At 40.8% G+C, this 23,524-nt stretch overlaps 2 protein-coding genes across 14 annotated transcripts in view; one reads left to right on the top strand and one right to left on the bottom strand.

Moving 5' to 3' along the window:
• Positions 1-23,524, bottom strand: part of LOC122456606 (vegetative cell wall protein gp1-like) — a 64,090-nt gene that overhangs the window by 2,659 nt on the left and 37,907 nt on the right. For 5 of the 9 annotated variants that reach the window (XR_006275588.1, XR_006275586.1, XR_006275581.1 and 2 more), the window contains one exon: positions 1,066-1,230. The exons of 1 other annotated variant lie outside the window; for it this stretch is intronic. The gene's annotated coding sequence lies outside the window, so the exon portion shown is untranslated. Of the gene's footprint in view, positions 1-1,065; positions 1,231-6,222; positions 6,359-23,524 lie in introns of all 9 variants that reach the window. 3 more of the 9 variants (XR_006275584.1, XR_006275582.1, XR_006275580.1) reach the window with 3 other exon arrangements.
• The window catches only part of PRKAR2B (protein kinase cAMP-dependent type II regulatory subunit beta), a 151,086-nt gene that overhangs the window by 101,834 nt on the left and 25,728 nt on the right, over positions 1-23,524 (top strand). For all 5 annotated transcript variants that reach the window (XM_038390578.2, XM_038390568.2, XM_043496905.1 and 2 more), the window contains exons 3-4: positions 7,142-7,194; positions 8,668-8,751. In XM_038390578.2, coding sequence (XP_038246506.1) covers positions 7,142-7,194; positions 8,668-8,751 — 137 coding nt within the window. The remainder of the gene's footprint in view (positions 1-7,141; positions 7,195-8,667; positions 8,752-23,524) is intronic.

Raw genomic sequence — 23,524 nt, 5'->3', positions numbered from 1 at the left:
TTATGATGAAGTGAGCTGTAGCTCACGAAAGCTTATGCTCAAATAAATTTGTTAGTCTCTAAGGTGCCATAAGTACTCCTTTTCTTTTTTATTGTTCATTAAATCGTCATTGTGGCAAATCCCAAAGAGACATGACCTACTTGCAAATCAAGCACCACCTTGTGCAATCTTAAGGTGGCCTGGTTGTATATACAGCTTATGTCCATCACTGGCAATCTTATTGCGTCACCAAAGCTTTTGACACCCACGTGATAGTTCAGAAAAAATCAACTGTCAATATTTTAGTACTTTTTGGCTTTCAATTATTGCAACCATTTTATGGTATATAGTATTACTCCTGAGGGAATTCTGCGCCAAAAAATTAAAAATTCTGAGCACAATATTTTAAAATTCTGGATATTTTATTTGTCAAAACAACAATATAATAAGACCAGTTTCAATTATTTTGGTAATTTATTTCAAAATACCTGTCAGCAATTATGTCTGTAACAATACAGACAACGGAAAAGATTCAGAAAATGTTTTTTGACAAATAGACTCTTTACTAGCATATTAATACAGAATTCTGAGTACTAATTCATTTAAACTACCATATAGAAACTTATTTACCACACCCTTCAGAAGCAGTGCAAAGACTTGGGGGAGTCAGGGGTAATAGAGTAGCCGAGGGAGAGGGAAGTCATTGCTGGGAAGGAGCCTGGGAGTGAACTTGGAGGACTGTTGGGTTGGTGGGAGAAGTATGGAACAGGGGTTTTTTTTGAGCAGGGAGAGATTGTTAGGGAACCTCCCCCATGCAGAACCTAGCTGACCTCTAGCTGTCATTCAGAAACATCTGCCCCATTCCCATGTGTCCCTGTACCCCCCCACTCAGCCACCTCTTTTCTCCCCATCTGGCTCTGCATCCTCTACTCCCATCCCCATATGTCCCTGCACTCCCGCTCCCATTCAGCCCCTGCCCCAGTCTGTTCCCCCACTAGTCTTTCTGAATCCCAGTCTAACCCTGCCCCCCAGCAGCCCCATGTGCCCCACACTGTCCATGCCCCTTCCCATCCCATTCCTCCTGACCTGGCCCAACAGGCAGGGCACTGTGAGGAAGGCAGCCTCTTTCTCTTCCCTATCCACAGCTGGTCTGCTCCTGCCTGGGAGAGGCTGCTCTGTTGTGACCTCACAGCAGCCCTGGATGGGTGAAAAACATAATTGTAGCACCTTTTTGGCAGAATGAATTGTCTGCTGGAGAAAAAAAATTCTGTGTGTCACATGAATTCTGCATATATGCAGTGGTGTAGAATTCCCCCAGGAATAATAGTATAAAAGTCAGTGATTCTCAATTTATTAGACATTGTGGGCTGCGTATGAAAAAATCACCCCCCCACCCTGAGTGATGTAACTTACATTGACTTAAAGCGGTATCTACACTGTGCTATGTTGATGGGAGATGCTGTCCCGTCGACTTAGCGTCTGCGTCTTGCAGAGATGGAATACTGAAGTCGACCGGAAAGTGCTCTGCCATAGACTTATCGTGTCTTTACCAGACCTGCTAAATGGACGCTGCTACATTGATCGCAGTGGTGCTGATTTAGCATGCCAGTGTAGACAAGCCCCTAGTATACCGTGATGGGGCAATTAATAAGACTGATGTTTAATTCTGCAAGTGTTAATTAAATTATAATTTTGCTATGGAATGAATATCTGCTTATCCTGTTGAGAGAAAGCAAAATGTATACTGCTAGTTGTCTATTTCAAAAAAAAAAAAAACTTTTGGCAGTAAATTGAGCCAAAAGCACCTCGGGAGCCAAATCTGTTGAATAGAAAGGTGTTGTGTTTGCTGTTCTTTCTGACCATAACTGCATTTCAAGGCCACTGCCCATGGTGTGTATACACACACACTATCTTGTGTGAGGAGACTTGGATCACTTAGTGCTGTTATACACCAATAATCAGTTGGAACTTTTATATGATAATGTTGCTGCCTTAAATGCATGTTACATAGCACTACTCAAGCTTTATCTTATAGAATTATTTATTGTTAATCACTTGATACAGGAAAATGAGTGATTCCTTTAGTAAGTGATAGCTCTTCCATTACACTAATGAGTTTCTGGAAGTGTGAAATATGCTTTAATGGTTACTGTTACAGTTTTTATTCCATAATGAAGACATGATTGAGTCTTTCCTGTGCAATTAATTTATTGTAACTAATTCATGTATCAAAATGTCTAGAATCAGTAAATAAATTGACAGATTTCAGAGTGACTTCTGGGTACTTTTCTGGTACACCACACGATCCATCGTCTACAGCCAAGCTCTAAGATACAACTGCATTTGCTTCAACCCCTCAGACAGAGACAAACACCTAGAAGATCTCTATCAAGCATTCTTACAACTACAATACCCACCTGCTGAAGTGAAAAAACAGATTGACAGAGCCAGAAGAGTATCCAGAAGTCACCTACTACAGGACAGGCCCAACAAAGAAAATAACAGAACATCATTGGCTGTCACCTTCATCCCCCAACTAAAACCTCTCCAGCACATCAAAGATTTACAACCTATCCTGAAAAATGATCCCTCACTCTCACAGATCTTGGGAGACAGACCAGTCCTCGCTTACAGACCGCCCCCCCAACCTGAAACAAATACTCTCCAGCAACCACACAACAAAATCACTAACCCAGGAACCTATCCTTGCAACAAAGCCCGATGCCAACTCTGTCCACATATTTATTCAAGTGACACCATCATAGGATCTAATCGCATTAGCCACGCCATCAGGGGCTCGTTCACCTGCACATCTACCAATGTGATATATGCCATCATGTATGTGCTAGCAATGCCCCATTGGCCAAACCGGACAGTCTCTACGCAAAAGAATAAATGGACACAAATCTGACATCAGGAATCATAACATTCAAAAACTGGTAGGAGAACACTTCAGCCTCTCTGGCCACTCAGTAAAAGATTTAAGGGTGGTAATTTTGCAACAGAAAAGCTTCAAAAACAGACTCCAAGGAGAAACTGCTGAGCTTGAATTAATATGCAAACTAGATAACCATTAACTTGGATTTGAATAGAGACTGGGAGTGGCTGGGTCATTACACATACTGAATCTATTTCCCTAAAGTTAAGTATCCTCACATCATCTTGTCAACTGTCTAAATGGGCCATCTTGATTATCAATACAATTTTTTTTTTCCTCCTGCTGATAATAGCTTATCTTACCTAATTAGCCTCTCACAGTTTGTATGGTAACTTCCAACTTATCTGTATGTATATATCTATCTTCTTACTTTATGATCCATTCTATGCATCCGATGAAGTGGGCTGTAGCCCACGAAAGCTTATGCTCTAATAAATTTGTTAGTCTCTAAGGTGCGACAAGTACTCCTGTTCTTTTTAAATAAATTATGTTCGTAGTACTGTGAGGTGCAACTAACCACATATTTCTGAATAGGTTAAGGACAAAAGTATGTAAAGAGAATGGTGTGTGTGTGTGTGTAAATTAAAAAAAATTCAATCTTGACAAAGTGGAAGTCAGAAACTGATAATAAATTTTGCAAGGATTAATTGTACACTATAAAAGGAAGTATATTCCCTACGCACAGCATCGAGTAGAAAAGTTATTTAAAACTATCAGCATGGTACACCATGATTTCTTTATAATAATATTTTCTTGTGTATGCAAAGCATACATAAATTTAGTGCTTACCAATGGTGAAAGCATGTTGACTTTTCTCTCTCCATATGTTTAGTGTAATGAATTACATATAGTCTCAATTATTTAGTTATTGAAGTCCTCTTAATTTTTCAGTATAGCAAGGGGATGGATAGCTACCATATAAATAATATTACCTTTTCTATGTTCTGAGTGTGAGTGAGCTATATATTTATTTTAATTTAGAAATTGATTCATTTCTGAAGTAATTTTATTTCCATTTGTTTTTATAAGCTAGAACATACTGTATATAGTGATCAGTGAAATACTTTCTGGATTTCACCTTGAATGAATAGATGAACCATAATTTACAAAGGCCAAATCCTCCTCCTGGCAAAGCAATATATTTCACTTGTATGCAATTTCCAGTATATGTGGTATTGGCAATGTAATGCACTTTAGTAATTCATATTTTTCTTTGAAATTTTTCTGTAATTCTAGTCTTCTTGATTTATTCAGGGTTCTATGTGTTCGAATGTCCATCTCAGTGAATGAGCTAAGAGATACAAGATGGTACACAATTAGAAGTTTTAAATAAACAGTTCTACTTTGTAAAACTAAGCAATGGGGGAAAATAGTGGCTGTCTATATTATGTTGCCTTTTAGTACTTGCATGATAATTATAAATACTATACTGTATCACATGAAACTAGGGATGCTTTATAGAATAGAATGGCTAACGATGGTGACTGTTACATAAATGATGATCTGGAGTGAGCAGTAGCAGTGAATGTGAGTATGATAAAAGCTTCATGTGCTTTCTAACAGGAATGTGGGATGAGCTAGAAAGGAAAAATATGATGGATGAAATATCACAAGTAATACAAGCTGTCTGCCATGAATGGAATGAAAGATACCTAAGTATGACTTGGTCAAAAAAGAGCTCTAGAAGTGTATTCTGATCACAGATGAATAGTTGTATTGGAGTAATAGTGAGGAAGTGTGTAACTTGTCTGGAGTTCAGAAATGCACAACTCAGAGAACCTTTAATACTGCACGGACAACCTGTAATCCCATAGGACATAGTCGGATTTGTTTGTATTGGGAAAACATGAACTCCTGATCATAATGGACTATTCCAGCAACTTTTCAGTAGTGACATTTTATGATACCTCAGCATCAACTGTGTTCAGGAATGTTAAAACAATGTTTGCACATCATGACATTTCAAGGACTATAATAACGCAATGGACCACAGTTCAAAAATAAATAGAGTATAAAATTTATAAATTTCAGCATAAGAACGGCTATACTGGATCAGACCAAAGGTCCATCCAGCCCAGTATCCTGTCTACCGACAGTGGCCAATGCCACATGACCCAGAGGGAGTGAACCGAACAGGTAATAATCAAGTGATCTCTCTCCTTCCATCCATCTCCACCCTCTGAGAAACAGAGGCTAGGGACACCATTCCTTACCCATCCTGACTAATAGCCATTAATGGACTTAACTGGATAAATTCATGGAGGTTCTCTTTTAAACCCTGTTATAGTCCTAGCCTTCACAACCTCCTCAGGCAAGGAGTTCCACAGGTTGACTGTGTGCTGAGTGAAGAAGAACTTCCTTTTATTTATTTTAAACCTGCTACCCATTAATTTCATTTGGTGGCCCCTAGTTCTTATATTATGGGAACAAGTAAATAACTTTTCCTTATTCACTTTTTCCACACCACTCATGATTTTATATACCTCTGTCATATCCCCACTTAGTCTCCTCTTTTCCAAGCTGAAAAGTCCTAGCCTCTTTAATCTCTCCTCATATGGGACCCGTTCCAAACCCCTAATCATTTTAGTTGCTCTTCTCTGAACCTTTTCTAGGTTTTGTCTTGAAATACCCACAAGCAAATGAATTAGTAGATTGTGGAGTCTATAGAGTGAAGTAGTAGCTCCAATAAGCAATTGATGGAAAAGAAATTGCACATTTAGTGTCATTCAACTACAGAGCAATGCTTCTGCAATGTTGAAAACCACTGGCTGAACAGTTATAAAATAAACATATACATACTCAATTACAAGATACAAGACCTAACCAAAGGAATGACAGATAACTAGTCCTGGCAAAAAGATTGACCGATCAAAATTATAACAGAAGAACAAGGCCTTTATCAATTAGTATACCATAGATTCTGCATTAGCCAGAACAAACTACAGTGATTAAAGAAACATAATATCATAAGAATTCAGTTATGATAAAAAATGGAAACCATTTTTTGAGGTTTCAGAGTAGCAGCCGTGTTAGTCTGTATTCGCAAAAAGAAAAGGAGTACTTGTGGCACCTTAGAGACTAACAAATTTATTAGAGCATAAGCTTTCGTGAGCTATCCGATGAAGTGAGCTGTAGCTTACGAAAGCTTATGCTCTAATAAATTTGTTAGTCTCTAAGGTGCCACAAGTACTCCTTTTCATTTTTTGAGGGAATCTGCTAATGACCTAAGAATGAGACAGAGTGAGAATGAACATATATCAAGGAAGAGTGAAGGGAGAACAGATATACTAAAAGGACAAAAATACCTTAATGGACTGATCCAGCTTCCAGTTGTGTGAAGAGACTAAAAAGATTTAAGACAGATAAGCCTAAATTCAGTTTTCTCCTCAATAGATCCTGGCTGTTAAAACGTCTGACAAGACTAACTGAGACCTGTTGATACTGTGATAACATAAAAGATAACAAGTTAAAGAAATGTTTTTGTTAGAATCTTAGTGTAGAGAATTGGAGGTGGGGGTGGGGAAATGGGAAATATGCTATACTTTCTCAGGGAGTATATTGTGTTTATACATGCTGCAAGACACTATGCAGTACTGCACTATGCTTCCTCTTGACACTCTTAAGTCTCTCACACAAACAGACAGAAACCAGTTGCAGAGTGTGAGACAGAGCATACAGCCATGCTAGATTTACAGTATGTCAGTACTGTTTACTTTGAGTTATTTTTAAGTAAACAGATTACCCTAAAACCTGACTCAGTCATCACTAAAATATGACAGCTACCATAATACTGTTTAAGAATATTTTGTTTATTTTGAAATACAGTACTGTAGCTGTTAAACAGATTTAATGTTTCCTTTTTATGGGCATATTTCCACTTACTTTGGACCTAATCCAAGTCTAGTAAAATCAGCAGGAGGCTTTCCATAGATTACATAGAGAGTTGTATCAGGCTTGTTAAATTATTGAAACTGTAAAGTTTTATAAAATGGACATTGTAGGGTGCCTAGCACAGTGGAGCTCCACACCTAGTTTGGATCTCTGGATGCTAGTGTAATATAAATATTTAACAACAATAATATGCTTCATGAAAAGAAAAGAAAGAGAAATTATCGGTTACAATTCAGTATTGCATGTGGTGCGTTTCCTATTATTATTTCTGTAGATGCTTATATTATATGTTGCCTTTTGAGAAACAGCTTAAACTCTTCATTTTTATTTTAGTATGTGCAGAAGCTTACAATCCTGATGAAGAAGAGGATGACACAGAGTCAAGGGTATGTAACTCAATGGGTGAAATGCTTACCTCTCAGTTTTCAGACATTAGAAATAAAAAAAATAAAAAAAAGTCACTGATGATAATAGTTATGGATCCAATGTAATTATTCTTTGACAGTGTATGAGACTTTGTTCCAAAGAACTGTCATCCCTTTAATTCCTATACTAGGTCCCTGTGTAGGGCCCAATTTTTAAAATATTAAAAAATGTTTTGAGTGATGTCCCCTGTGATACCTAGTCTTTTGATGAGACCTTTCTTGTTCAATAATATGTGTGCCTAAAGGGCCCTGTGCTCTTAAATTGTCACTTAACATCCTTATAATTTTGCTGCAGTATCAATATCTTTCCAGGGGGAAAAAGATAAAATTGCATAGATATTTTCTAATTTAGAAAGGCAATAGTTATTTGTTTGGATTAACAAAACTAATATTTTAACAATTCAGTAAGTCACCCCTTCAAAAGATAGTACATTAACTTTGAGGATAAAGTAGTGCAAGTATGATTTTGAGGCAATTTTTAAAGCTGTGCCTCATTTCAGTTGATTGCAATATTTTAAAAGTAATTTAAAAGTGATACCTTACATATGGTGTTATAGCTATGATGCTTCATTACACCTTCTTAAGACTGAACAAAACAAACAATTTGGTTGTCAATCAAACTGGGATGTTTCAGATGTGTTAGTCTGTATTCACAAAAAGAAAAGGAGTACTTGTGGCACCTTAGAGACTAACAAATTTATTAGAGCATAAGCTTTCGTGGATCTGTCAGTCTTCTAATTTAGGACATTTGTACCTCACTTGGATGCTATGAAGTTTGTTATTTACTGTGTGAAAATTTTGATGAAAATTAACCCACATCTGATGTACAAAGTGTTGGAAAATGATATGGGAAATACTTATGGCAAATAAAAGACATTTTGAATGGGACACGTGACTTTGGTGTTACATATTACACCAATATGTTTGAAATGTAAACTGAGAACAATAATAAGTTGTTTTCGATAACAAAATTTGAACTCTCAAGATATTCCACAAAATGAATTGGATGTTAGTGGTATAGTGGCTGGATAAGCACAAACAGATTAGTGTTGCTCTCCCTAATACTGTGGTGCAGTGCTTAATTTGTGCCAGGGTTTGTCAGGGCTGAGCCCTGGCACCCTTAGGCTTGGCAGTCCATACTTCTGGCACCTCTGGGCTTGGTACATCAGTTATGAATGTAAAAAATTGCTTGAGCCTTGGCACCTTTCTCCTTACAAATTAAGCACTGCTGTGATGTAATGTCTTTATTGAGTATGTCCCCAAGTCCTTAGGGTTTTGAGACAAGAATGCTGCCAAAGGTGTCATACTGTTATGTAAACTTTCTTAGCAGGGATAATTTAGAGTTTCAGCTATGAGCTCTTTTATGATGATCATTTTTAAGGTTCTGCATTGAGAAAAGAAAATTAAACCAGGAGTTTCTATTATATCTTTCAGATTATTTACCCCAAAACAGATGATCAACGAAACAGATTGCAAGAGGCTTGCAAGGACATTCTTCTTTTTAAGAATTTAGATCCGGTAAGAGATTCTTTACAGTGAGCAATATTTAGTAGTGCTAATAAGATTGAATTCAGTTAGAGTTTGGTATAGACATTCTTGCAACAAACTTGCATCTTGTAAGGTAATAATACATTTGCTGCTGCTTGTCTTGAGCTTTTTGTAAACTGCATAGATGCCCATTTCACAAAAAGAAAAGTATTATGAAAATTTGTGAGGTATATACAGCACAATTCTTTCCTTTAGTAGCAAGTAACATAACACTAATAGTGGGGAAAGCGAAATACATTAACATGATTGTAAAATGTTTTGCTCTTTCAGAGGCTTACTTAAAAGCTATTTTAAGAGATTAAAAAAAGTATTGATACATATAAATGCACATCAATTCATTAAAAAAACTGTCTTAAAGTTGCTTCTGATGTTTTTTTGTTTTATAGCATCCAAAAGTGTGCTAAATGCCTCTCAGAAATCTCATAAGGCAAGCAAGGTCCCTGCCCCAAACAGTAGACAATCTAAGGCCTGATCTACGCTATAAAGTTAGGTTGGCATGAGTTGCCTTACAATGACCTAGTTATTCCTGTGTCCACGCTCAAATTTGTCTCCTGCCAATGTAAGCGCCCTGTTACAGTAGCAGTGATGCCACCTCCCTGAATGGTGTTGAGCCATGGTTGATGCAGTGTGACAGATTACACAGGGTCTACATTGAACCCTAACAGTCCTCCAGCAGCTTTTCCACAATGCCTGACACTGACCACTGATCACAATTGTGAACTCCACTGGACAGGGGTCATGGAGAGTGGAAGCACTACCCACCCTTTTAAAATGCCCATGTATTTTTGAAATGCCTTTTCCTGATTGCCCAGTTTGACAAGCACACCTAGCAGCTCTCCCTTGTTGTGTGCAGCTCACCAGGCCGTCTACACATTCCAGATATGCTCCTGCCTAAAAGAGGCAGGCGGTGTTGATCTCCTGGGCCTGTGGGGAGAAGAGGCTGTGCAGGAACAGCTACAGACCAGGCATAGAAATATGGACATTATGAAAAGATTGCACAGGGAATATAGGCAAAGGGGTATGATGGGGATCAGCAGCGGTGCTGCATGAGAGCAAAGGCACTGCAGCAGGCATACCGTTAGGCCAGGGAGGTCAACAGTCTTAATTAAAAACTATCTTTAGAAAGGTTTTTTCCTCAAACAGCATTTGATCAAAAAAATCTGATCTAAATTAAAAAATACCCATTTTTTTTTTAAATTGATTTTTATCCACCCAGGTGTGTGAGAGAGACACACTCTGTGTGTTTGCGTGCGTGCTGCTAGGGAAGTTTCTGAGAAACATCGTATGCGGTCTCTTTAAGGCACTCATTGAAAGCTCTCCTGAGCCCTGTCTCCCCTACCCCGCTCTTCAGAAATGGGGAACGTGGGCAGGGGGGAGGAGAAGAAGGAGAGACGGACAGAGACTGTGTGAGCTAGCTGCTGGGGAAGTCTCAGAAACCATGCACTGTCTCTTTAAGAAAGGCATTTACTCACTCATCCTTCAGACCTCAGAAGCTCTGAGTTCTCCTGAGCCAGGTTGTCCCCTCACCCCTGCTCTGCGGAGATGGGATACAGGGGCGGGGGGGGCAGAGACACCCTGACATCAGCACCCTCTCTCCCCTTCTCCCCTGCTTTGCACAGCCAGCAGGAGGATTCTGGAAACAGCTGGAGGATGGGCAACATGGTTGCAAAGCAGCAGGGGGACAGGCATCTGAACACACACTGCCAGATGTGCATGCTCTGCTAATCAACTGGGCAGCACTTGAATCTCTCCTGGGTGGCTGCCCAACCACACAGCTTACAGGGAACACAAGTGGAGACCCTACCAACACCCTGCAGGCCACCATGGATGCCTCCAAGACAGAAACCTGCTGTGAACAACGAGGTGGAAGAGAAGGAGGGACACATGGGTGGGTGGGGTAGGGAGGATGTGTTCCCTGAGATCCTGCAAGACAGTGCTGCACTAGACCATGAACAGGGGGCCTGGAAGATGACTAGAGCTGACAGCCTTGAGAAAGAAAAAGTGGAGAAGAGAAAGGCACAGAAATCCCAGCAGGAAAAAGAGAGAAAGATGCACCAGGACAGAATGGGGCTTCTCAGGCAGCAAACACAAGTGCTGCACTCTTGTCGACGTACACGTCCAATAGTTGTGAGTCCCTCTGCAGTCAATGGAGAACTCCATTTCAACAGCTCCCTATACCTCCCAATATTCCACATTGCATCATGGACCACATCCTTACCCCTACCACTCCACACTGGGAGACAGTTAGGAAAACAACAGCTTCAATAGACCAATTTGTGAGAGCCATGGCTGGTGTATGTTTGGCAGAAATGGATTTAAATGGACAGTACTGTTCTACTTTTCAAGTTTTATTTATTGATTTTATAAGTTAGTACTGGTTTTTAATTGCATATTATTGTTTTGCACTGTTTTTGGTGGGCAAAACATTTTTATATTTTGGAACAAAATAATCTTTATTACTTCATAATGTATACTACAAAATGCCTAGTGCTACTAAAAGCACACCTTACTTGTAATACAACACCACCACAGAACTCATTAGTTCAGTTAAAAACAGTGTACTAATTATGAATGTATAGGAAGCACTGCATAATTCATAGGTTCATTAAAAGACAGTGTGATATTCATAAATATACACCACTACACAATTCCTAACAATTCCCAAAATTTCAGGGCCAGGCAGATCACTGTCCAGCACAGCACATTACTATAGCTGACCTTTAGAGTTCATCGCAGAGCTATGCAGCTGAGGGAGGCCTTAAAAGAGCACTTTAATGGCCCTTGTGTCTGGCTATTCAAACTCAGACAGCTGTTCCACCTCCACCCCAGTGGCAACTTTTTTGCTTTCGCCTCACAGATATTATGCAGGATACAGCAGGCAGCTATAACCATTGGGATATTTTTTCCCTCACTGAGCTCTAATCTAGTGAGTAAACACCACCGGCATCCCTTTAATTTGCAAAAGGGCATTCAGCAGTCATTCTCATCTGCCGAGTCGGTTGTTGAATCTTTCCTTGGCTCTGTCAAGGTGGCCAGGGTACAGCTTCATGAGCAAGGAGTAGGCTGAGTCCCCCAAGATCACTATTGGCACTTCAACATCACCAATGGTAATCCGCAAGTTGGGAAAAAATGTTCTCTGCTTGCAGCTTCCTAAACACTCCTGTGTCCTTAAAGATGTGAGCATCATGTTCCTTCCTTGACCAGCCCACACTGATATCAGTGAAGTATCCCTGGTGATCGACCAGTGCTTGTATAACCAAAGAAAATAGCTCCTTCTGTTGATGTAGCCCCTTCTGTAGTAAGGTGGGGCTGGGGCCAAAATAGGGATGTGCATGCTATCACCCCACCACAGTTTGGGAACCCCATAGCTGCAGATCAGTCCACAATATCTGCCATGTGCAGGACAATCAATCACTCTCCTGTGTAGCAGGATTAATGACCCTACATGTTTGCATAACATGGGCCTCCCTGGATTTTCCAACTCCAAAATGATTTCCAGCTAAGCTTCAATACTGCAACTGCCACTGGCTTTTTAACCCTCAGTGCAGCTCTCATTCATTCTGGTGTCCATATGCTGGAAGGCTGGGGTGATCTCAGCACACAAATCCAGAAATGTGGCCTTTCCCATCCGAAATTTCTGCAGTCACTGCTCGTCATCCTGAGCCTGCATTATGATGTAATCCCAGCAGTCAGTGCTTGTTTCTTGGGCCCAGAAGCATCACTCCACTATCTGAAGCTGCTCCATGAATGCCAGCAACAACCTTGAATTGTTTATCACTTTGTATTTCCTGGTTTTTTGAGGACAGATTACTAAGTAAAGGTATAGCCCTCCCCTACTCCCACACAACAATCTTAATTCTGCCCTCTGAATGATGCCTTGACACATGCACATGCTAGCATTCTTCCCTTACAGATACTACAGAACACTTTAGGAACAGACCATCTGAACCCTGTAAGGCAGGGGTAGGCAACCTATGGCACGCGTGCCAAAGGCGGCACGTGAGCTGATTTTCAGTGGCACTCACACTGTCCAGGTCCTGACCACTGGTCAGTGGGGGCTCTGCATTTTAGTTTAATTTTAAATGAAGCTTCTTAAACATTTATAAACCTTATTTACTTTACATACAACAATAGTTGAGTTATAGACTTATAGAAAGACTTTCTAAAAACGTTAAAATGTATTACTGGCATGCGAAACCTTAAATTAAAGTGAATAAATGAAGACTCGGCACACCACTTCTGAAAAGCTGCCGACCCCTGCTGTAGGGCAAAGTGTAAAACTTTCTCTTTCCTAAGGCAAAGCTGAGGGTTAGGTCTGACATAGCTGACTATACCTGGCCTACTCTCAAATACTGAGCCTGTTCCACACAAACCATCCCAGACTTGCTAAATGTTACCACTCCTTCACCTTTGCCCTGAGGATTCTCTTTGAGACATTGCCTTCACCCACCCCTCACTAAGCCTTGGAAGCCACCATGTCACAAGACTACTGACAACCTTCATGGCAAGAGGACAGCCTTGTGCACATACTGCAAATACAGCCTAATAAAATGAGGCATAGTTGATCCTTCAAAGTATGCATGTACATCTTGTCATATCACAGTAAGAGCACTGCTAAGCTGCTCCAACTGATCCCCCACCATTCAATAAAGCTACACCTAACAGTAAAGGCAGCTGGAGTTACACACAGATTAATGCTGAAATTTGAATCTGTGGATTACAATACAAATAGTAGTACATTCTCTTAGAACTTCCTCATATCTACTTATTATGGCAGCCCCCTTACTGAACCATTCCCAGTGGCTATTGCCAGCTCCAGAGGGCAGAGCTTAAACTGCATTGTGGAGATGGCATGTACCGTAACACTTCATTTCCTGTTTTTCCGAGGTTTATATTTGCATTACTTTAACTCTTCCTTTCCTGGTGTTCAGAGGTTTAAGTTTAGCCGTTCTTCACATTCTGGAAGGATACTATGCACCACTGGACAACCTTCCTTCTGTGTTAACCAAGATTTTGGACATTTAATTTTACACACATACAGGTATAATGCTTTGATATCTGTAGCCAGTTTGTATAGACAAGATGAACATCTAAAGGGCACAATCTTGTGACACAGTTAGCTTTATGTACTTGTATGACTTATTTTATATTAAATTTATTAGGCTGTTTGATGTCAAAATATACCAGATATGCCTCTTTGAGTTGACATTCAGTACTGTGCTGTAGGGGGCTGTCTGGGTCTTCCAGGAGCTCCTTGTTAAAATTCTGTTGCCACCAAAATGCAAGGAAGGTCATGACTATTTCCATGCCAGTGGATGCAGTTTATCCCTCCCTGGATATAATTATGTTATCTTTGTCAGGGATGACTCAGCTCATTATATATACACACACGTTTTACTTTAGGAGTGGACTGGATTATATTAAATGACAAAAAACAAAAAATTCCCACTCTCACTAGATTGTCACTGTCATGCTGTCTGGACACCCAAAAGTGGTGGTATGTTCTGTAATTATATTTCAGCAACCTAGTAACAAATGTGAATTCCTGAAGTACTTTAACAGTCTGACCATGGAGTCACAGACTGTCACCCTTGGGCACACAAGTCTATCTTGTCACTTGGGCAAGCTGGAGTTAGTGATAAATGGTCACTTACAACAAAGATCACAAAATATTAAAAAAAAATTGCTCTCAGACCCAAAAAACCAGTCAGTCACTTACCTCCCATCAATGTGTACCTTGGATTTCACACCAAAGACAACATTTGTAGCTAATCTTATAGTAAACTAAGGATTTATTAACTAGGAAAAATAAATGAATTATTTACAGGTTAAAGCAGGCAATATACATACATAAGTTACAACCTATGGTTCCAAAAGGTGACAGAGAGATAGTAGTCTGTCAGCTCTGAATGTCTTTTAGGGCTAACCCAGGTTGACCCTGGGGATCTGCTCTTTTTTCCTGGTTCCAGCCCTGGGAGAGTCCAACAGCAAAGAGATGAAAAATATTCATGTCAGCTATCTTTATTTCCCTCTTGACAAGCACTTATGCATATAGCTTGTGTAGGGACAATGAGCAAAGTCTTTGTATAGTGATGCTTCACAATGGCCCACTTAGTTCTGAAAGTCCTCTTTGCTGAGTGAGGGAATCACTCCTGCCTGAGTTCACAAGTTCAGAGCAGGCCTTTTTACAGTTATAAAGTAAAACGTACGTTATTCCTTATAACATGGGATACAGAGATAAGTAAGATTAATGCATACAGCAACTTACAAGCATTTTATAAAGTCTAAACACATCTTTACAAATTCAACCGCTAATTGAACAATATCAACATATAGGTGAGCTGGTCTGGATTACAGCTGTGCATTTGTCAGTACTCAGATTATGCCTACAGCCTTGGCAATAGCTGAAACCTGGTCTGCCAGCATCACAATCACTCCATCCCTAACTTTAAATTACACAGAGTGAACACTGTCTTATGCCAACATTTTTCAGAAACAAAGTATAACTGCCAGCAAAGTGTAGTTTATTATGTTTCTTTGCCAATTGCTGGTATCTCTTCCTTGTATAAAGTTCTGGAAGAGCATTTCTGATTAAATGAGAAAGCAAATGAATAGTTATATTAGCCCATTCTGTCTGCAAGTACTGTTGGTATGCAACTAGAGCGACAACTTTGGTGAAGACCCTTGTTAAAATATATATATTTGTAGCATATCACTGCTGCTGTTCTATATCTAAAGAATGCTTTACCATTATTCTGAGAGGAAACAATTATTTAGTTTACACAGTGTTGGAAACTGCTGGGAGGAGCCAACTGTTTTGGCTTGCTTACACAGGTTGACTTCAAAGATATTTGAAGTATCATTAAGCCTGCTTGATGGAGATGTGCAGTTATTTGAGAGGCAGAGTTGCAGCTATCTGGGAACAAAGGTAAACTATGTGCTTAAGAGGGTTGCTTAAGGAGAATATTGATTAATATTCAAGCATATTTAGGAGTACAAGTCGGCTGCAATTGGTATTTAAAAAGGAATGTCTTTTGTTTTGCTTATAAGTAGATGTCAGAGGAGGGAACTAACAATCTTGGACTGGATTAAAGTGCTCCGTCAGGGGTAATAAGAAACAAATGGGTAATAGAGGCTTTTGACATGTGAACCTTAAAGTCCCAAGTGGACTATAAGGGCATAGGGTTTATGCTTAATTGTTTTGTGTATAAAATGGGGGTGGGGTACTGTGGGGAGTCACCCTGCTGCTGTGGTAGGTGGGGAGCTGCAGGGGTCCCCCCGTTGCCCACGGTGGCTGACAAGCTCAATTTAAGAGCAACACAGATTTCACAGATCCATGTGTTGTCTGAGTTAGAGTCCAGGATTACAGCACACTGCTTTCGTCTTTCTTGCTTTGCATCCATCCTCTGGATCAAAGCTGCTTCATGTTCAGCTGTACAGATATTCCCTCCAAACTGGACGGGATTCTGCATGCTCCTCCCAGCTTTCTACATATGATATGAAGTCATCCATCATCAATCATATCTATATATAAAATAGGTCAGACAAAGAACTTTGTGCTATGTGAAATTTTCAGGCATCTTAAACTCTTCTTTGTAACTGTTCTGTGCCACCCTTGTAACACTTTGTATTATATTCAACGTTTAACCTATTTTTATTGTAGTATTTTTTCTGTTTCTGTAAAACAGCCAGTGAATGTTACTTCATTTAAGACTACCTGAACTGAATTTTTTCCTGTACTATGATTAGGTGGTGAGATATATGAATGTTTTATTAAAAAGAAAAAGGAATACTTGTGGCACTTTAGAGACTAACAAATTTATTTGAGCATACGCTTTTGTGAGCTACAGCTCACTTCATCGGATGCATTCAGTGGAAAATACAGTGTGGAGATTTATATACAGAGAACATGAAACAATGGGTGTTATACACACTGTAACCAGAGTGATCACTTAAGATGAGCCATTACCAGCGGGGGGGGGGGGGGGAGGAGAGTAAGAAAACCTTTAGTAGTGATAATCAAGGTGGGCCATTTCCAGCAGTTGACAATGTCTGAGAACAGTGGGGGGTGGGGTGGAGGGGGAGAAATAACATGGGGAAATAGTTTTACTTTGTGTAATGACCCATCCTCTCCCAGTCTTTATTCAAGCCTAAAGTTAATTGTATCCAGTTTGCAAATTAATTCCAATTCAGCAGTCTCTCGTTGGAGTCTGTTTTTGAAGTTTTTTTGTTGAATAGCCACTCTTAGATCTGTAATTGAGTGACCAGAGAGATTGCAGTGTTCTCCGACTGGTTTTTGAATGTTACTCTTAGCCCAGCAGAAGAATCTGTCCTATCTCGGGGCCTCTCCTTCTGCCCCTTCACTCCCATGAACATGATACAGTTCTGTGGTGACCTAGAATCCTATTTTCGACGTCTCCGACACCTCTGAACAACATACTAACCCACAGAATCCTTCCTACCAACACTACAAAAAGGAGGATTCTGGGTGGACTCCTCCTGAAGGTCAAAACAACAGACTGGACTTCTACATAGAGTGCTTCCGCCGACATGCACAGGCTGAAATTTTGGAAAAGCAGCATCACCTGCCCCATAACCTCAGCCGTGCAGAACACAATGCCATCCACAGCCTCAGAAACAAATCTGACATCATAATCAAAAAGGCTGACAAAGGAGGTGCTGTCGTCATCATGAATAGGTCGGAATACGAACAAGAGGCTGCTAGGCAGCTCTCCAACACCACTTTCTACAAGCCATTACCCTCTAATCCCACTGAGGGCTACCAAAAGAAACTACAGCATTTGCTCAAGAAACTTCCTGAAAAAGCACAAGAACAAATCTGCACAGACACAACCCTGGAACCCCGACCTGGGGTATTCTATCTGCTACCCAAAATCCATAAACCTGGAAATCCTGGGCGCCCCATCATCTCAGGCATTGGCACCCTGACAGCAGGATTGTCTGGCTATGTAGACTCCCTCCTCAGGCCCTATGCTACCAGCACTCCCAGCTATCTTCGAGAAACCACTGACTCACCACAGGAGTCCACCCAGAATCCTTCTTTTTGTAGTCTTGTTAGGAAGGTCTCTGTGGGTTAGTATGTTGTTCAGAGGTGTGTTGGAAATATTCCTTGAGTCGGAGACGTCGAAAATAGAATGTTTTATTGTGAACTACTTGGTGAATGAAGGACGATCTGGCTATGAGACAGTAACTCTGAGATTTGTATGCACAGTATGCAACGAGAGGTTTGTGGTTATAGATGAGGTATTGTGTATAAGAAGAAGGGAGTTTTTGGTGGCTAGTAATGTTTTTTATTTAATTAATATCTATTCAGCTCTTAATCTATTTTAAATAGATTTTTGTCTGGGAATTTCCTTTGTTTTTAGGAAATATTTAAAAGCAATGATTCAGATTCTAAGGGATGAGTATAATCATCTGTCTGATCTCCAGTGTAACACAGGCCATAAAACTTTCCCCAAAATAATTGCTAGATCATATATCTTTCAGAAAAACATCCAATGTTGATGTAAAAATGGTCAGTGATGGAGAATCCACCATGAACCTTGTAAATTGTTCCAATGGTTAATTACTATCACTGTTAAAAATGTATGCCTTATTTCCAGTCTGAATTTGTTTAGCTTGAACTTCCAGCGATTGGATCATGTTATACCTTTCTCGACTACCACTCCCCCAATTTTTGAGTCATCTGCAAATGTTGAGTGATGGTTTTATGTTTTCTTCCAGATCATTGGAAAAACATTAAAACGTAGGGCCAAGAACTGATCTCTGTGGGACTCCACTAGGAACAGACCCGCTCAATGACAATTCCCCATTTACAGTTGCATTTTGAGAACTATCACTTAGCCAATTTTTGATCCAATTAATTTGTTTCATATTATTTTTATAATGTCCTAATTTTTAAATCAAAATGTCTTGTGGTACCCAGTCAAATGCCTTACAGTGTAGATATGTTAAAGATAATAGTGTTGATGTATCTATCAAACTTGTAATCTCATCAAAAACATATCAAGTTAGTTTGACAGGATCTATTTTCTATAAACCCATGTTGATTTGTATTAATTACATTACCCTCCTTTAGTTCTTTATCAGTCAAGATCAATATCAGTCGCTCCATTATCGTGACCGAGATGGTTATCAGGCTGATTACCCAGCTCATCCTCTTTACCCTTTTAAATAAATTGACATTAGCTTTCTTCCAGTCTCCTAGAACTTCCCCAGTGCTTCAAGACTTATAGAAAAAGCAAATCAACAGTCCATCAAACTCCTCAGCCAGCTCTTAAAACTTTTGAATAAAACTCCTTTGGACCTGCTGATTTAAAAAATGTCTGACTTTAGTAGCTTCTGTTTAACATCCTCCAGAGATATCATCACCATATGATGACACTATATCATCTGGGTTTTTTTGACTGCCTTCATTTCCCTTCTATACCAGGGGAAATGATTTTAACCAGCACAGATTTCTCTCACAACTGTGGAATTGTGGCTTTTGGGGTATCATAAATGACTCCCAATTATCATTCATATTCTTCTGATTAAATTCTTCCTCCCCTGATTAGGCTCATAATTGTTTTTCAGCTTTGTAAAATTGGCCCCATTAAAGCTGCAAGTATGTATACTACTGGTCTGAACTTTTTTCAGAGTAGCAGCTATGTTAGTCTGTATCCGCAAAAAGAAGAGGAGGACTTGTGGCACCTTAGAGACTAAAATTTATTTGAGCACAAGTTTTTGTGAGCTACAGCTCACTTCATCAGATGCAACTTGATTCTGCTTGCACATTATAAATGTGATCAAACCATGATCACTTATACCTAAGCTGTTGTTCATTTTTAGTTCTGTGATCAGTTCCTGTTTATCTGCTAAGACAAAAGTAGCTGTTGGCTTCAACACTTCGAACTAGGAAATTGTCATCTATAATGTTTAGAAATTCCAAGGATGTTTTAGGACGGGTACCATGGCAGCTCCAGAACATGTCATTTACATTGAAGTCCCCCAGGATCACACAGCTTTTTTTCCCTACACATTGTAGATAGGTGCATAAGGAAGCAATCTGTCAGCCAACTGGGATGAGGGTGGTCTAGCCTCTGATACTCTCCTGTTAGCTTCCTCTGTTTGTGGCTCTCAGGTTCATTAGAATGGCCATACTGGCTCAAACCATAGGACACTGTATTAGATGGACCAGTCTTCTGATATTGGCCATTGCCAGATACTTCAGAGGGATTGAAAAGAACAGGACAATTATTGTGATCCATCCAGCGATGAGCTGCCAAAATCTTAACAACCGGTTCCCTGCTCACCCCATGAGGGGGTCGTGGCCAAACCCCACCCCCTGGGACTCCTGCCCCATCCAACCCCCTGCCTTTCTTGATGCCCCCCCGAGACCCCTGCCCCATCCAACCCCCTCCCCTGTCCACTGACTGCCCCCAGAACCGGGCAGGAGAGTCTCGTGGGCCACCGTAGTGGGTACCCACCCGGCCCCGCTCCTAAGAGCCAGAAGGACCTGCCAGGGGGTGAGGTGGGGAGTCCCGGCAGTGCTTACCTGGGGCAGCTCCCAGGAAGCATCTGGCATGTCCCTCTGGCTCCTGGGACGGGGTAGCGTAGCTGGGGGGGAGCAGTTGCTCTCCGCACTTATCGCATCAAAAGTGGCGCCTTAGGCACGGACTCCGTGGATGCTCTGGGGCTGGAGCACACATGGGGAAAATTTGATGGGTGCAGAGCACCCACCGGCAGCTCCCCACCCCCGCGCCCACCCCCAGCTCACTTCTGCTCCGCCTCCTCCCCTGAATGTGCCACCCCACTTTGCTTCTCCACCCCACGCCTCCCCCGGCTTCCAGCGAATTAGCTGTTCATGCGGGAAACCTGAGAAGCAAGCAGCGGCGGCAAGCTGGGCCTGGGAGCAGTTCCCCTGCATACTCCCCAGGTTACCTGCTGCGGTGCAGGTGGCCCTCCTCGCGCCCCAGCTCACCTCCACTCCGCCTCCTTGGGCCTGAGCACGAAGCCGCTGCCTGCTTCTCAGCCCTCCCAGGCTTCCCGCGCAAACAGCTGATTTGTGGGAAACTGGGGTGGGGGGAGGGGGCAGAGAAGAAAAGCGGGACGGTGCGTTCAGGGGAGGAGGTAGAGCAGAGGTGAGCTGGGGCTGGGCAGGGAGGGGAGCTGCCGATGGGTGTTCTGCACCCACCAAATTTTCCCTGTGGGTGCTCCAGCCCCGGAGCACCCACGGAGTCAGCACCCAAGGTGCCACTTTTGGCTAGTTAAATTTAGAAGCCCTTTTAGAACCCGTTGTCCCTCACAGGACAACCAGTTCTAAAAGGGCTTCTAAATTTGACAGCCGGTTCCAGCGAACCAGTGCGAACCCGCTCCAGCTCACCACTGGATCCATCCCTTGTTGTCCAGTCTCAGCTTCTGTCAATCTGAGTTTAGGGACACCCAGAGCATGGTGTTGTGTCCCTGACCATCTTGGACCTATCCTCCAAGAATTGATCTAATTATTTTTTGGATCCAGTTATACTTTTGGCCTTCATAACATCCCAAGACAATGAGTTCCACAGGTTGACTGTGTGTTATGTGAAGAAGTACTACTTTGTTTGTGAAAACTATTTATTCCTATCCTTCATTTCCTATCTTTTAACCAGTTGCTGATGCATGAGAGGACTGTCTCTTTTATTCCATGACTGCTTTACTTTGCTTGAGCCTTTGGGGTGGGATCTTGTCAAAGGCTTTCTGAAAGTCCAAGTATAGCATACATTATATCCACTTGATATCCATGTATACCGTGTCCACTTGCTTGTTGACGCCTTCAAAGAATTCATATACATTGGGATTGGGGAGGCATTATTTCCCTTATAAAAACTGTGTTGACTTTTCCCCAACACACTGTTTTATTTATTTGTCTGTTATTTACTGTAGTTTCAACGAGTGTGCCTTGTAATTGCCACGATGGCCTCTGGGGCCTTTTTTTAAAATTGGCATCACATTAGTTTCCCTCCAGTCATCTGATACAGAGGCTGATTTAACTGATAGGTTATATACCATACTTATTAGATCTGCAATTTCATATTTGAATTCCCTCAAAACTCTTGGATGAATACTGTCTGTTCCCAGTGATTTACTACTGTTTAATTTATCAATTTGATACCTCAATCTAGGACAGTTCTTCAGATATGCAACCTAAAAAGAATGGCTTCGGCATGGGGAATCTCCCCCATAACCTCTGCGGTGAAGACTGATGCTAAATGAATTCTTTGCATCTCCACAATGGCCTTGTCTTCCTTGAGAGCTTCTTAGCACCTTGATCATCCAGAGGCCCCACTGATTGTTTGGCAGGCTTCCCGCTGCTGATGTACTTAAACAATTTGCTGTTAGTTTGTGTGTTTTGCGCTCGTTGCCCTTCAAATTAGTTTTTGGCCTGCTTAACTCTACTTTTACACTTAAGTTGCCTGAGTTTATGCTCCTTTCTATTTTCCTCAGTAGTATTTGAGTTGCAGTTTTTAAGTGATGTCTTTTTGCTACTAATTGCTTCTTTTAGTCTGTTGTTGAGCCAATGGTGGGGATTTTTTTGATCCTCTTAAAAATTATTTGGGGTATACATTTAGTTTGAGCCTCTAACAGTGTTTTTAAAGTTTCCATGAAGCTTGTTGGCATTTCACTCTTGTAAGTGTTCCTTTTATGTTCCCTTTAAGTAACTTCCTCATTTTTGTGTAGTTCCCCTTTTTGAAGTTAAATGCTACTGTGGTGCGTTTCTTTGGTATTTCTCCCCCTACAAGGATGTTAAATTTCATTACATTATGGTCACTATTACTAAGCTGCTCAGCTATATTCACCTCTTGGCCCAGATCCTGTGCACCACTTAAGACTAAATCAAGAATTGCCTCTCCCCTTGTGGGTTCCGGGATTAGCTGTTCCAAGAAGCAGTCATTAATGGTCCAGAAGAGTCATGAGTTGCTGAAGAAAACTGCCCTTTGTCCCCAGACCTTCCTGCCATTCTGTTCACCTCTTTCCATGATTTTCTTTTCATCATTTGCTCTCTACCCTGGATCTGTGTGCCTCTTTTCCTTCCCACTGTGATGCCGAATCCTACTTGATGCTGAAATCTTACATTGTCCAAAGTGAGTGAAAGGTAAATGTGAGCAGATTACGTAAAATTGTTGTTGAAAGGAAGAACAGAACAGAAATCAAAGAACGGCGTGAACTGAGTCTTTCTGGAGTAAGGGAATTACTGATCATCAATCTTTGGTATTTATATGGCTCCCTCACCATAGTATCTAAGGAACTCACAATCTTTAATATATTTATATTCACAGCACCCCTGAGGTAGGGAACTACTGATATTCCCATTTTATTGTTGGGGAGCTGGGGCACAGTCCTAATTTAATAATCTTACACCATCTTTTCCACAGGAGACCTACCTCATTCACATCAAAGCATAGATAATGGTTAGCGAATGAGGCAGTGGTTAAAAACCAAATACTGAACACCACGCAGTACATGTGTCGCCGATCCCTTATTTGCTTCAGGCTGTCCAAACGCTGCACTAAATTTGGAATTTTTATGGGCTTTTCTATGGCAGTCATCACAATAATGTAGACTAATCCTAAGTGTGCTTATAAATTGTACATTGTTGTCTTAATACAATTTCTAAAATGTGGTTATTTGGGACTATATCAAGAGATTCTTTTATTCTCTTTTCCTAAAGGCACTAAAGTTGAAATGACAACGCATGGTCCCC

The sequence above is a fragment of the Dermochelys coriacea genome, chromosome 1 (genome assembly GCF_009764565.3).
Source record: "Dermochelys coriacea isolate rDerCor1 chromosome 1, rDerCor1.pri.v4, whole genome shotgun sequence".
NCBI lineage: Eukaryota > Metazoa > Chordata > Testudines > Dermochelyidae > Dermochelys > Dermochelys coriacea.
The sequence above is the reverse complement of the archived record's forward strand: the minus strand, read 5'-3'. Positions and strand labels throughout refer to the sequence as shown.